The 15239-nt window shown below is 43.2% G+C and overlaps 1 protein-coding gene across 1 annotated transcript in view; it reads left to right on the forward strand.

The window, feature by feature from the left end:
- zgc:63863 (uncharacterized protein LOC393372 homolog) overlaps positions 1-15239 on the forward strand; it is a 40167-nt gene that overhangs the window by 746 nt on the left and 24182 nt on the right. The window contains exons 2-5 of the mRNA XM_020516416.2: positions 3054-3239; positions 4295-4375; positions 5272-5458; positions 8376-8477. Coding sequence (XP_020372005.2) covers positions 3054-3239; positions 4295-4375; positions 5272-5458; positions 8376-8477 — 556 coding nt within the window. The remainder of the gene's footprint in view (positions 1-3053; positions 3240-4294; positions 4376-5271; positions 5459-8375; positions 8478-15239) is intronic.

A 15239-nucleotide genomic window follows, 5' to 3' on the forward strand; every position in this document is an offset into this window, starting at 1 on the left:
CAGGCTGTGTCAGCACGGATTGTTTTGTAATAAACAGCTGTTTGCTTGTTAAGTACAGGAACCTGGTAAGTGGTAAATTGAGAACTGTGGATTACTTGACTGTGTCTTTTCATATTTGCAACTATTTTGAGAGTAGCAGGGTGGACATCCAGGGAACCAACCCACAAAGTTATTTCACTAGTGGACAATTTGCGAGCTATTTCCAAAGTAAGTATGTCCTTCCTTAGCAAAACTGACTCAAACTGTAAACTATGCTCACATGTGATCTCCTATAGCTGTACAGTTGCTTTTAGATTGTTGGCATTTATTGAAAGAAGAATACATAGGAATAAAGAACAGTACGGTGCAGGAACAGAGCCCTAAAGACGGGTAATTCCTGAAACATTGACTGCTCCTTTCTTCCAGATGTTGCCTGGCTTGCTGTGTTCTTCCAGCCTCCTGTTTGTCTACCAGTGCAGGAACAGGCTCTTTGGCCCACCAAGATTGCTCTGACACATGTTGCCTTTCTAAATTAAAAACCTTTGTCTGTATGTTATCCATATCCCTCTATTTTGTGCCTATTCATATATCTGTCAAGATGCCTGACCACCTGTTCTGGCAGTGCATTCCAGGCACTTCTCACCCTCTATATAAAAAAAAAATTGCCTCTTACATCTCCTCTAAACTTTCTCCCTTTTACCTTAAACCTATGTCCCCTAGCAATTGACATTTCTACCCTGGTAAAAGGGCTCTGATTATCCATAGAAATGTAAGATTTAGGAGCGGGAGTAGGCAATTCAGCTTTTTGAGCCCATTCCACCATTTAACATGATAATGGGTGATCTTATCCTTGTCTCAACTCCACTCTCTTGCCTCCTCCCCATGGCCCTATTATCGCACTTTTAATCAGAAACATAGCAATTTCTTTCTTGAATCTGCACTCTGGGGCAGAGTTCCACAGAACCGCAAGTCTCTGAGAGAAGTAGTTTGCAATCCTCTCATAACTTTGTGAACTACCCCCCCCCCCCTCACATGAAAACAAATCAGATTTTTCAAATTTCTCCTCCTAGCTAATGCCGTCTAAACCAGGCAACATCCTGGTAAAGTGTTTCCATACCATTTTCAAAGCCTCTACGTCCTTCTGGTAGTATGGTGACCAGAATTGTACATGGTTTGACTGAAATTCTATACAGCTGCAACAAGACCTGCTAATTTCTCTACTCTATGCCTGACCAATGAAGTCAAGCATGCCATATGCCTTTTTGACCATCTTATCCTCTTGTGTTGTCACTTTCGGGCAACTGTGGATCTTTTTGCCTACATTCCTCTGTATGCTAATACTAAGGGTTCTGCCATTTACTATATATCTTCCTCCTGCATTAGATCTTCGAAAATGCATGACTTCACATTCGTCAGGATTAAACTCCATCTACCATTTCTCTGCCTAAGTCTGTAGCCTGTCTATATTCTGCTGTATCCTCTGGCAATCCTCCTCAAATCCATGGCTTCTCCAATTGTTGTGTAGTCTGCAAACGTACTAATCAGGCCACCTACACACTCTCCAAATCATTTCTATATATTACAACCAACAGGGGTTCTAGCATTGATCACTGGAACACCACTGTCCAGTGTCCAGTCAGAAAAACACCCTTCCACCGCTGTGCTCTGTCTTCTGTGAGGAAAGTCAGTTCTGTGTCCATTTTACCAGCTCACTATGCATCCCATGTGGCTTCATCGTTTTGGATCAGCCTGCCATGAGAGACATCAAAGACCTTGCTAAAGTTCACATAGACAACATCTATCGCCCTGCCCTCGATCATCTTTGTCACTTGCTCCAAAAACTAAATCAAATTTGTAAGACACGATCTTCTCGGCACAAAGGCATGCTGTCTATTGCTAATAAGTCCATACTTTTCCAAATGTGAGTAAGTCCTATCCCTAAGAATCTTCTCCAGTATTTTCCCTTCCACTGACACAAGGCTCACTGGCCAATAATTTCCGATGTTACCTCTTTGCCCTTTTTAAACAAAGGAACGATGTTGGCTATTCTCCATTCCTCTGTGACATGTACAAAGCCCCCAGCAATTTCCTCAGCCACCACCTTCAGGTTCTGGGGACTTGTCTACTTTAAGTGGGCAATTTATAAATGAATGATCAAGTGAATTAGGAGAAATTGTTTATTTTGGAAGAGAGAACAGATTACTGTTTAAATGGGAAAATACTTCAGAAATCTGCAACACAAAAGGACTTGGGGTACATGAAACACAAAGCTAGCACCCAGATGCAGCAAGGAATCAAAGACTAATGGAATGTTGGCCATTCAGAGAAGATTCACAAGGATTATCTCTGGTATGGAGGGATTGTCTTGTGAGCAAAGATTAAACAGATTGGGACTCTACTTGTTGGAGTTTAGAAGAATGAGAGATGATCTCATTGAAACATATCTATTTCTTAAGGGGTTTGACAGGGTCAATGCTGAGAGGATGTTTCCTCTCATGGGAGAGCCTAGTACCAGAGGGCATAGTCTCAGAGTAAAAGGGTGCCAATTTAAGACTCAGATGAGGAGGAATTTATTCTGATAAACTACTTTCTTCTGATTTCTACATAATCTTTCTCCACCCACCCCCAATAACTTTTCACCCCCTTGCTCATCAAGAATGAAGTACTTAAGCCTAGGACTTATCGTATAGCTCAGGCCATTGTGCAAACTCCACTGCTTTTTTGAACAGCATTGTGGGACCATGAGAGGACAGATGGGGCCTCTGCTTACATTTTCATCCAAAAGATGCCATGTGTCTCATGCTGATATCTTTCTTGGCATTGCATTGAACTGTCGTCCTGTATTATATACTCCAGCTGAAACTGAATTCACAGCTCTGCTGACTCAGATCTCACTGAGTTAAACAGCTGTAACTACATAGTCCAGACAAGCTGAAATTTGGAAGAATCTGCACGTGCATTTCCTGCGTTAAAATGGGCACAGTGTAAGGATTTCACAAACCAAAAATTGTGCTTTGCTAAGATTCTAGTGACCCATTCTGCACTGAGAATTAACCACATTCTTCACTCAACAGAACCTGAATCGAAGAAAAAGAAGAAATTAGTAGCTATCCATCAGGCTCTGAATGTTGACCCAGTGGATGTGGAAACTCTCCGGCAATCCGCCATTAGCGAGGGTGGGCTCCTGACCGATGACATCCGCAGGAAGGTCTGGCCAAAGCTGCTGAATGTAAATGCTTATAACCTACCTCCAAAACCAGGTATGGTGGGAGTGAGCATAACTGCTCCCTGGATTTTGTCCTTTATAGGAAAGCTTCGGCTGTAGCTGTTCAATCAATTTACCTGATCCAGTACCTACCCTATGTTCCATGTTGTGTTTGAATTTCTTTTGTTCAAGTTGAGTGATGGACTGTTCTGTCAATCAGTCAAATCATGGCTGATCTGTAACTTGACTCCATTTACCTTCTTTGGTCCTATAATCCTTATCCAAATAAAAACTTCAAAAAGATAGTGACAGATATCAATCGATCTCCTGCATCATGAGAGATTTACAGCTTTCTGCTCTCCTTCATGTGGTGGAAAGAAAGTGCTTCCTGACATCACCCCTGAACCTTCTGGCTGAAATGTTCTACCCCATTATTCAAGATACAACCACCAGAGGAAATAGTTCTTCTCCCTCTCTTTGCTAACTCCTTGAATCATCTTAAACATTTCAATTAGATCACACCATAATCTTTGATACTTAAAGGAATACAAGCCTTTCCCTTCTGTTCACTCACAGTAAAAATTTTAAAATGATGATCACTGACACCACAACCTTTAATTATGTCAATTCTTTATCACATTATCAAATCCTGTTATTATTTGGAAAATCTCTCCAAGTACCACTTTGCCTTCTCTGTTCCAGCAGAAGCAGTTCCTGTATCTCTCATTCCTCCTTGTGTACCTCCCCATCTCTGCTATTAAAATGACTTAGTAAGTTCCAAAATTAGTGAGGGTAAAGAAGCCAGCATTGGAGGCTGCCCTGAATAGACAGCACTGCATACTGGCACAGACATATTAGTGGGTCACGAATATGTTGTGACATGTTTGGTAGAGTGAAACCTGATATTGATGAACTAGCTTGTCACACCATGAGTGATGGTCGCTGAACATGTTGTGATGAGACAACTTTTCCTTTCCAACCACCACCCCCCACCAACCGCATGCGCACGCACACATACCACAGTGTTGCATGTATTGGGAAGAAAACTCCAGCTTTATATTTGAAGTAAAATGCAGTGTGCCCTAATCTGACGTACACTTGTCTTCTAAGGCAAGGACATAAGGGAAGGCCACAAAGACTACAACCAGGTGCTTATGGATGTACAACGGTCACTACGCAGGTTTCCACAAGGTAAGCACACTGACTCTGTAATGAAATTCAGCTGAGTGCAAAATATGGGGAAAATATTTAGTCTATTGGGTTTCCGTCGAAGGGGAAGGGCAGAGAGTATTTAGTCTATAGTTGGTTCTGCTCTAACGCGATAGTTACGTTCCTATGCAACATCACGTTATAGAAAATCATCGTATGGAAATAACAGGGCTTATGAGGAAAGTGCAGTTGGGGTAGACCACCAAAAAAAATCACCCAAAAGCCTTAACACCAAGGATAGCACGATTTTGAATAAATGTTTAATTCCTATCCAATAATGAAGTAAAAGTAAATTTTAACACTTTACCTTGAAAAAAAATGTCAAGGTGACCTGATGGGGGCGGAGGTTGTACTGTACCTCTCAGAAAGCACTCATGACAAAGCCTGCGAAATGATCACGTGATGCCGGTGTGGAGACTGTTTTGGCGCTAACGTACGTATTCACAACAAAAGCCCATGAAACAATCGTGTGATGTCAACATGTACTCCTCCGCGATGGAATTGCATTATAGCCAACACAAGTTCATGTTTTAGAAATAGCATTCCCCTATCCAGCAATTGTGTTGCAGCCAAATCGCATTGACGGAACACGCATTATAGCAGAGCCAACTGTATTGAGATTCACTTGAGGGGGAAAAGACAGGGAAGTCAGTAGGTTCCTGTTCTGCAATAATTGTGAAAGTTTAGAATGTTAGATCTCACATTCTGGGTTTACATGTCTATCATGTGTCAATGAGTTGACATTGGTGATTACTTGGCCTGTTTTAGATTGTAACTTTTGTAATGAAGACAAACTCTCCTGTTGAGAACTGAATTGAAACAAAGATGTATATTGGTTTCTTATTTCAAATTGATTGAAAATAAATTTTTAATATCAGGCATGAGTCCAGAGGAACGTGGAGTTCTGCAGGAGCAACTGATCAACGTCATCCTATATGTCTTACAGAGGAACATACAGCTTCACTATTATCAGGGCTATCATGACATTGTCGTGACGTTCCTCCTGGTTGTCGGTGAAAGGATGGCCATTGCACTCATGGACATACTGTCTTCCCATCATCTCAGGTGAAGAACTAATCATGGTTAGCAGTGCATACTGAGCCCCATCTATATCAGTCAAATGTCAGTAACCCCTTCATACTTGCAATTACAGAATTTAAACTGCAGACTTCAGTTTAATGCCAACAACAAACTAAATCAGAATTGTACAAAATAAAAATACTCAACAATTGTATGCAGTCTTAACCTTGACATCATCCATGTAAAAGCAGCCCACTTGATTGGGACCTTGTCTACCACCTTCAAAATTCAGCACAGTGAACAATGGCATCAGTGTGAACCATATATAAGCAATTTATTTTTAATATCTGGCATGCTTCCAGAGGAATATGGAGTTCTATGGGAGCAACTGATCAACGTCATTCTCCTATGTCTTACAGAAGAACGTGCAATTTCCCGAGTATCAGGGCTATCGTGACAGGTGGTCACACCTCTTAGGGTTGGGTCATCTGATTTGTTAGTGTTCAAGGACAGGAGAATGTGGCATGCCTTGAGGCAGGTAAGGGGATCCAGAGAGCAGGGGTGCAGAAACTGTAGCCTTTGCAGTTGTCCAACAGATTTGAGATCTGGTCCGGTTGAGGGATTAAGGGATGCAGGGGAAAATAAGCTAACCATTGCAGAGATATTGCTGTTGGAAAATTTGAATGAGGACCTGAATCTTGAAGATGACAGGACATTTAAAAATGACAGGAAAGTAAGAAAAGATGGAGGGGTGGCTTTGTTAGTTAATGATATTTGCACAATAGAGAGGGTGACTTAGGTTCAGGAAAACATGATGTGGAACAGTTTGGGTAGAAATGAAGTCACTTGAGAGTGGTGTCCAGCCCCCCTAACAGCAGCCACGCAGTGGGGTGGCCATAAAGAAAGAATAATTAGCTTGTCAGAAAGGCTCAGTAATAATAGTCAGAGATTTTTATCTGCAGGGTGGCAAATGTCATACCCTTGTTCAAGAAAGGGAATAGACATAATCCTGGGAATTACAGACCAGTCAGTCTTTCTTCTGTGGTGGGCAAATTATTGGAGAGGATTCTGAGAGAGAGTATTTATGATTAGTTGGAAAAGCACTGTTTGATTAGAAATAGTCAGCATAGCTTTGTGAGGGGTAGGTCATGCCTCACAAGCCTTATTGAATTCTTTTGAGGATGTGACAAATACATTGATAAAGGCAGAGCAGTGGATGTGGTGTAAATGGATTTTAGCAAGGCATTTGATAAGGTTCCCCATGGTAGGCTCATTCAGAAATAAAGGAAGCATGGGATTCGGGGAAATTTGGCCGTCTGCATTCAAAACTGGCTGTCCAGTAGAAGACAGAGGGTGGTAGTAGATGGAAAATACTCAGGCTGGAGCTCGGTGACCAGTGGTGTGCCTCAGGGATCTGTTCTGGGACCTCTGCTCTTTGTGATCTTTTATAAATGACTTGGATGGAGAAGTAGAAGGGCGGGTTAGTAAGTTTGCTGATGACATGAAAGTTGGTGGAATTGTGGACAGCATAGAGGGCTGTTGTAGGTTGCAGTGGGACATTGACAGGATGCAGAGCTGGGCAAAGAAGTGGCAGATTGAATTCAACCCAGAAAAGTGTGAAGTGATTCATTTTGGAAGGTCGAATTTGAATGCAGAATACAGGGTTAATGGCAGGATTCTCGGCAGTGTGGAGGAACAGAGGGATCTTGGGGTCTATGTCCATAGATCCCTCAAATTTGCTACCCAAGTTGATAGGGTTGTAAAGAAGGCATATGGTGTGTTGGTTTTCATTGGAGATTTACCAGGAAGCTGCCTGGACTGGAGGGCAGGTCTTATGAGGAAAGGTTGAGGGAGCTAGGACTTTTTTCATTGGAGCAAAGAAGGACGAGAGGTGACTTGATAGAGGTGTACAAGATGATGAGAGGCACAGAGAGTGGATAGTCAGAGACTTTTTCCCAGAACGGAAATGACTATTACGAGGGGACGTAATTTTAAGGTGATTGGAGAAAGGTACAGGGGAGATGTCAGAGGTAGGTTCTTTACACAGTGGTGGGTGTGTGGAATGCGCTGCCAGCAGTGGTAGTGGAGTCAGATACTTTAGAGACTTTTAAGCGACTCTTGGATAGGCGCACGGAGGATTGTAGAATGTAGGGTATGCAGGGTAATTTGATCTTAGTAGGATAATAGGTTGGCACAACATCATGGGCCGAAGGGCCTGTACTTACTGTGCTGTACTGTGCTATGTTGATGGGAAAGTAAGATGAACAAAGGTAGCCTGGATGAGTTCATAGAATGTGTTCAGGATAGCTTCTTGTGTTCTGGAGCTGACCAGGGAGCAGGCTATATGAGGCCTGGAATTGTGTAATGGGAGAGGATTGATTAATTAATAACCTTAGAGTGAAGGTCACCCTAAGTAGCAGCAACCATAAAGGATACTGAAGGGGCTTGACAGGGTGGAGCGGGTGAACCTCAAACTAGGCGACATAGTTACTGAATAAGGGGACACTCATTTAAAAGGTGAGATGTGAAGAACTTCTCCAAGAAGGTAGTGAATGTCTGGAATTCTCTACCCCAGAGAGTTATGGAGGCTGTATCACTGCACATATTTAAAGAGGAGGAAGATTTTTTTCTTAAATGTTGGGAAGCGGATGGCTATGAGGAGCTGGCAGAAAACGGGAGTTGGGGCCTCTGGACGATCAGCCATGATGGCAGGGCAGGCTTGAGGAGATGACTGGCTTGCTCCTGCTCCTAACTCTTGTGTTCTTATTGGAAGCTGCGAGAGAAACTGGACATGCCAAAATGTGTGTAGATGGGTAAATTGGGGATAAAGTTTCAGTGTGATGCCTTAGGTAGAGAATAAACCAGTAACAGAATGAGTGGTGGTTGCAGGCCTGCATTGTGTGCTTTGTGGTATTGAGTGAAATAAAGGGTAACCCTGTCTTTTGCTTTGGTACTCCCACAGGGATTTTATGGATCCCACAATGGACAGCACGAAACACATTCTAAACTACCTAATGCCAATTCTGCAGCGGGTGAACCCACAGCTCCATGACTTTATACAGAGGTGAGTCTTCTGTTTTTGTTTGCTGCCTTTAATGGCCTTACTGATTGTGTTTCCCTCCCCCACTGAAATGTTCACTGTTGGGCCCTGCAGGCCATGACTCCAAAGATTCCTGGACATTACGAATGGCATAGTTAGCCTTGTTGCCATCTCAGTCAGATGCTCTGGTTGCTGTTAGTGAGTAACTCCTCTGGAAATACTCATTTTTGAGCAGAGACTGAATTAGGGTTGATTACGATGCCACTGAAATCTGGTGGGCATCGCCAATCAGCAGCGCAGATAACTGAGCTAGCTGTTCACCTGAACCAGAAAAGAAATATTTACCCCAGGTCCCCAGTCCTTCTTATTGTCCTCTCCTTACTATGAGCTGATGTCCAAAATCACTTCAAGAAGACTGCCATCATCCTGGTGCCAAAGAAAAATCATGCCATGTTTCTCAGTGACTACTGTCTGATGGCGCTGACCTAAATTATGAAGTGCTTCAAGATGTTAATCGTGGCTCACGTCAACTCTAGCCTCCTGGATTGCCTTTGCAATTCTCCTACGTGTCCACAGCAGACGCTATCTCCTGAGCCCTAAGTTCATCCCTGGAACAGCTGGATAAACAGGATATCTCCATCTGGTTCCTACTGATTGACTACGGTTCCACCTTCAACAGCATAATTCCAAACAAATCATCTCTAAACTCAATGATCTAGGTCTCGTCTTCCCGCCCCCCGTAACTAACTGGATCCTCGACTTTCTGACCCATAGACCGCAATCAGTAAGAATAGACAACAGCACTTCCTCCACCATATCCCTTTACGCCGGTGCCCCACAAGACTGTGTACCCAGCCCCCTACTATACTCCTTATACTCCATTGTGCGGTCAAATTCTGCCCCAACTCCACTTACAAGTTTGCTGATGACAGCTCTGTTATAGATCAGATCTCAAACAATGACGAGATGGAAATTAAGGCAGCAGATTGCAATGGTGCTGAGGTGTAGATGGTCTACAGCATCAGGTTCCTGGGAGTAATGATCACCAATAAACTGTCCTGGCTCACTTATGTTGATGTGATAGTCAAAAAAGCATGACAGAGTCTCTATTTCCTCAGGAGGCTAGGAAATTAGATATGTCCACAAGAACTCTTACCAGTTTCAGGGGAGGCAATGGCCTAGTGGTATTATCGCTGGACTATTAATCCAGAGACCCAGATAATGTTCTGGGGACCCAGGTTTGAGTGCCGCCACGGCAGATGGTGGAATTTCAATTCAATAAAATACTAATGATGACCATGAATCCATTATTGATTGTCAGAAAAACCCATCTGGTTCACTTTAGGGAAGGAAACTGCCATCCTTATCTGGTCTGGCCTACACGTGACTCCAGGCCTACACGTGACTCCAGGCCCACAGCAATGTGGTTGACTCTCAACTGCCCTCTGGACAATTAGGGATGGGCAATAAATGCTGTCTGGCCAGTGACACCCTCATCCCGTGAATGAATATAGAAAAAATAATTATAGATGCACCATAGAAAGCATCCTATCTGGATGCATCAAAACGTGGTATCAAAACTGCTCTTTTCAAGGTTGCAGGAAACTGCAGATTGTTGTGAACACAGCCCAGTCCATCACACAAACCAACCTTCCATCCATTGACCCCCATCTATACTACCTGCTGCCTTGGGAAAACAGCCAACATTAACCAAAGACCCCTTTCATCCCGGTAATGCTCTCTTCTGTTGGGCAGAAGATATAAAAGCTTAAATGCATATATAAATTGATTCAAGAACAAGTTCTTCCCTGCTGTTATCAGACTTTTGAATGGACCTTTCAAATGTTAATTCTGATCCCTCTCTCTACACCTTCTCTGTGGCTGTAACACTGTATTCGTCATTCTGTTCTGCTACTCTTGCACTTTGTACGGCACAATCTGCCTGTACAGCACCCAACAACACTTTTCAGTATATTTTGAAACATTGTGACAACAATCAGTCAATCATTGACACTGCAGCAACTGAATGTTGGGTGAAAATAAAACTCTAAATTGGTGGTGGTGATGCTACATATAGTTAAATAGTTTCCTAATACTAATTCTCCACAGTGACTCAATAGGCAAAGGTTCAGGGGCCATATATCAAGTAGAAACAATTAAACTGGTTAATCTGCCTTAGCAATTCAATGCCTCGCTACTGGCCTCCTGTGTGGATACTCAGTACTACAGCTCTATAACCCTATTTGTCACATTTTTAACATAGAAAATCTTGGAAAAATTTCCTAGAGCAACGTAATAAGGGAGAGAGGAAAATGCCAAACTAAAGGCGGCATCATAGGGTGGGGTCACAAAAGATTTGGGAAAGAGGTGGCCTTCAGAGTGTGAGCTCACTTCTAATCAGAAAGTTGTGGAGTTGAGCACAAAGTTCAAGGCTGACACTCTAATGCAGTGCTTAGGGATTGCTGCTTGGTGGGTGGTGCCATCTTCCTGATGAGATAAGGAGAGTTGGTGGTGTAGTGTTTGTATCTTAAGGAAGTGATGGCCTAGTGGTATACTGGTAAATCCAGGAAATTCAGCTAATGTTCTGAGGATCTGAGTTGAAATCCCGCAATGGCACATGGTGGAATTTAAATCCCGTTTTTAAAAAGAAAACTAATCTGTAATTAAGAATCTACCAATGAGTGTGAATTATAGATTATCGAAAAGACCCATCTGGCATATATGTGGCTCCAGAAACACAGCAATGTTGTTGACTGCCAACTGCCCTTTGAAATGACTTAGCAAATGATGTAACTGTGTGGCTTGCTATGGATTCTCAACAAAGAAATGAAATCAGATGGACCACCTGGCATCGACCTAGGCACCAGAAAAAACAACCGAACAGCCCTGTTGACCCTGCAAAGTCCTCCTTACCAACATCTGTGGGCTAGTGCAAGAACTGTGAGAGCTGTTTCACAGACTAGTTCAGTAACAGCCTGACACTATCTGTCGATACGATTCTGAGAGTATGATAATATCCCAGACACCAACATCACCATCCCAGGACGTGTCCTGTTCCACTGGCAGCAGAGGTGGTGGTACAGTGGTATACAGACAGGAGGAGTTGCCCTGGGTTGCAATGCATCTATCCATGACGGTGTTGGTAAAAGAGGCCACCGCACAGTTCTGCCTTCACATTGAGAATACCGTCCATCGTGTTGTATGGCACTATCACTGTCCTCAATGGGACAGACTTAGAACAGATCTAGCAACTGAAGACAGGGCATTCATGAGGCCCCGTGGGCCATCAACACCAGAATTATACTCCAGCATAATCTGTAGTCTCGTAGCCTAGCATATCCCCTACTCAACCATTACCATCAAAGCCAGAGGATCAACCCTGGCTCATTGGAGAGTACAGGAGGGCATGCCTGGAGTAGGACCAGGCATACCTACAGATGAGCTGTCAATCTGCTACAGCTTCCAAATAGGACTACTTACATGTGAAACAGCATAAACAGCAAGTGATAGACAGAGCTCTGCAATCCCACAACCAACGGATCATATCCAAGCTCTGCAGTCCTGCTACAGTTATGAATGGTGGTGGATAATTAAACAGTACACTGGAGGAGAAGGCTCCGCAATTATCGCCATCCTTAATAATGGAACAGCTCAGCACATCAATGCAAAAAATAAGGCTGATGCATTTGCAGCAGTCTTCAACCAGAAGTGCTAAGTGAATGATCCATCTCAGCCTCTTCCAGTGGTCCCCAGCATCACAAAGACCCCCAGTCTTCAGCCAATTTGATTCACTCCATATGATATCAAGAAACGGGTTGGAGGCACTGGATACTGCAAAGGCTAGGGCCTGACAACATTCTGGAGCACAAGTGTTCAGTACCATTGCCAGAACATGCCACACCTCTAGCTAAACTGTTCCAGTGCATTTACGAAACTGACATCTACCCAACAATATGGAAAATTGCCTGGGTATATCCTGTACACACACAGCAGGACAAATCCAACTTGACCACTTACCACTCCATCTGTCTACTTTCAATCATCATAAAACAAGGGCAGCACAGTGGCTCAGTGGTTAGTACTGCTTCCTCACAGCAGCAGGGATCAGGGTTGGATTGTTCCTTTATTGAAGGTAGTTATTGGCTGCAATGTAACAACCGAAAGAACTGTGGATGCTGTAAATCAGGAACAAAACCAGAAGTTGCTGGAAAAGCTCAACAGGTCTGGCAGCATCTGTGAAGAGAAATCGGTTAATGTTTCGGGTCCCGTGACCCTTCTTCAGAACAATATAACACTACCAGTTGACATTCAGTGGTGTTACCATCATTGTCAACATCTTTGAGGTCACCATTGACCAGAAACGCAACTGGACTAGCCACAGTGGCTACGAAAGCCGGTCAGAAACTGGGAATACTGTGCCTAGTTCCTCCTCTCCAGACTCTCCAAAGCCTGTCCATCTACAAGGCACAAATCAGGAGTGTGCTGGAATATACCCCACTAGCTCCAGTAACATTCAAGAAGATTGACAGCCTATCCACGGCATTCATTCTCTCCACCACAAATGCTCAGCAGCAGCAGCAGTGTGTACTATTTGCAAGATGCACTGCTGAAATTCATCAAAGATCTTCAGATAGCACCTTCCAAACCCACAAGTGCTTCCAACTGGAAGGACCAGAGCAGCAAATACATGGGACCACCACTTGCAAGTTCTCCTCCAAGCCACTCACCATCCTGACTTGGAAATATATCACGGTTCCAACAATGTCACTGGGTGAAAATCCTGGAATTCCCTCCCTAATGGCATTGTGGGCCAACATAAATTGTAGACTGTAGTGATTCAAGAAGGCAGCTCACCACCACCTTCTCAAGGGCAACTAGGAAGGGGCAATAAATGCTGGCCAGCCAGTGATGCCTATGTCCCATGAGTGACTTAAGAAAAGGCCCGGTAATCCAGAACCCTAGAAAAAGGATCGGAGGACAAGGGTTCAAATCCTTCCAAGGCAGATGGTGAAATTTGAATTCAATAGAAAATCTGCAATCTAGCCTAATGGTGACCAAGTAACTGCGAAGACTGCCAGATGGTTCACTCCTGTCCTTTTCGGGGAAAGAAATTTGAAATTTGAAATCTGAATCCAAACCCAGTCTGGTCTACATGTGACTCCAGACCCAATGTGGTTGACTCTTAATTGTCCTCAAAATAGTTTAGCAAATCACTAAGTTTATTGTCAGTTAGGGAGAGCCAAGAAATGCTGGCTTTGCCATTAACAGCCACATCCTGTACTGTCTCCTATATAAAGATAAAATATTCCACAGTACTGATCTGAAGAGGTGCAGTAGGGAATCCTCCCAGTTTTCTGGACAATGGTTAGCCATCAAACAATATGATAAAAATGGATGACCTGCTCATTATCTGTCCTAGGAGGTTTTAAGAATTTGAATCAGTGCGTGGGGAACATTGATTGTGCTAGAAATGATTTAGTGATGAGGGTGAAAGGCTATGGGGGATTTAAAGACAAAAAATAGAATTTTAGATACGTGTTGGGAAACAGGAAGTTAGTATAGATTAATAAGTACTGGGTGAAGAGTCTACAAGGCTTGCTGTGCAAATAGGAATTGGGCAGATTTTTAGTTTGGTGCTGGCTACGTGAAGGATAAGGGGTCAGCTAGTGTTGAAATAGTTGAATCAGGTGTTCACAGAAGATAGATGCATTTCTCCACAACCTCAAGATACTCTAAATTGTTTTATAAGAAATTAATTACTTTGGAGCATTAGTTGTAATGCAGGTAATCTACCATGAACTGAATCACTGCAAAGTGCAAAAATGACTTTGATAACTTGGACAGTATAGCTACTGGACAAGTTTATAGAACATAGAACATAGAACATAGAACAGAACAGCACAGCTCAGTACAGGCCCTTCGGCCCACGATGTTGTGCCGAACTTTTACCGTAATCCTATCACCCATATGCCTATCTAATAGCTGTTTAAATGCCCCTAATGAGGCCTACTCCATTACCCTCTCCAGCAATGCATTCCATGCCCCGACCACACTCTGAGTAAAGAACCTACCTCTGACGTCTCCCCTGTATCTACCTCCACTCACTTTAAAACTATGCCCCCTCGTAATAGCTACCTCCACCCTAGGAAAAACTCTCTGGCTGTCCACTCTATCTATACTTCTGATCATTTTGTACACCTCATTCAAGTCACCTCTCATCCTTCATCGTTCTAAAGAGAAAAGCCCTAGCTCTCTCAACCTTTCCTCATAAGACCTTCCCTCCATTCCAGGCAACATCCTGGTCAATCTCCTCTGCACCTTTTCCAACGCCTCCACATCTTTCCTGTAATGAGGTGACCAGAACTGGACACAATACTCCTAGTAATAAATTGTGTTTAGAAACATTTGCTCAGCTCTCCCTAAGGGCTCAGCGGTAAATATACTACCTGGTCTTGTACATGGGAAGGGCAGAGGTTCTGAACATTGCCTTTTCTGCGTAGGTGGATCTCCACCGTCTGATCAGCAGTGAATGCACTCAATCAGCTTCTGTGTTCCCGTGGTCAGGAGGGTATACAGCCACATTGGTGAGCATATGTGAATATCAAGTTGGATTTTTAAAAAAAAAAAAAATGTTGAACAGGATACATTTGACTGAGATAAAGTTTCCGCTGCTTAGTGTAGTTATCTTGGACACATGCCAATGATATTAACCATTTCTTGTAGAATTGTAATATTACTACCTAGGATGCGTTGAGCATACCAGCTGTTTCAGGCAAAGCAGTAAGT

This window comes from Rhincodon typus, chromosome 2, assembly GCF_021869965.1.
Source record: "Rhincodon typus isolate 14 chromosome 2, sRhiTyp1.1, whole genome shotgun sequence".
Taxonomy (NCBI): Eukaryota; Metazoa; Chordata; class Chondrichthyes; order Orectolobiformes; family Rhincodontidae; genus Rhincodon; species Rhincodon typus.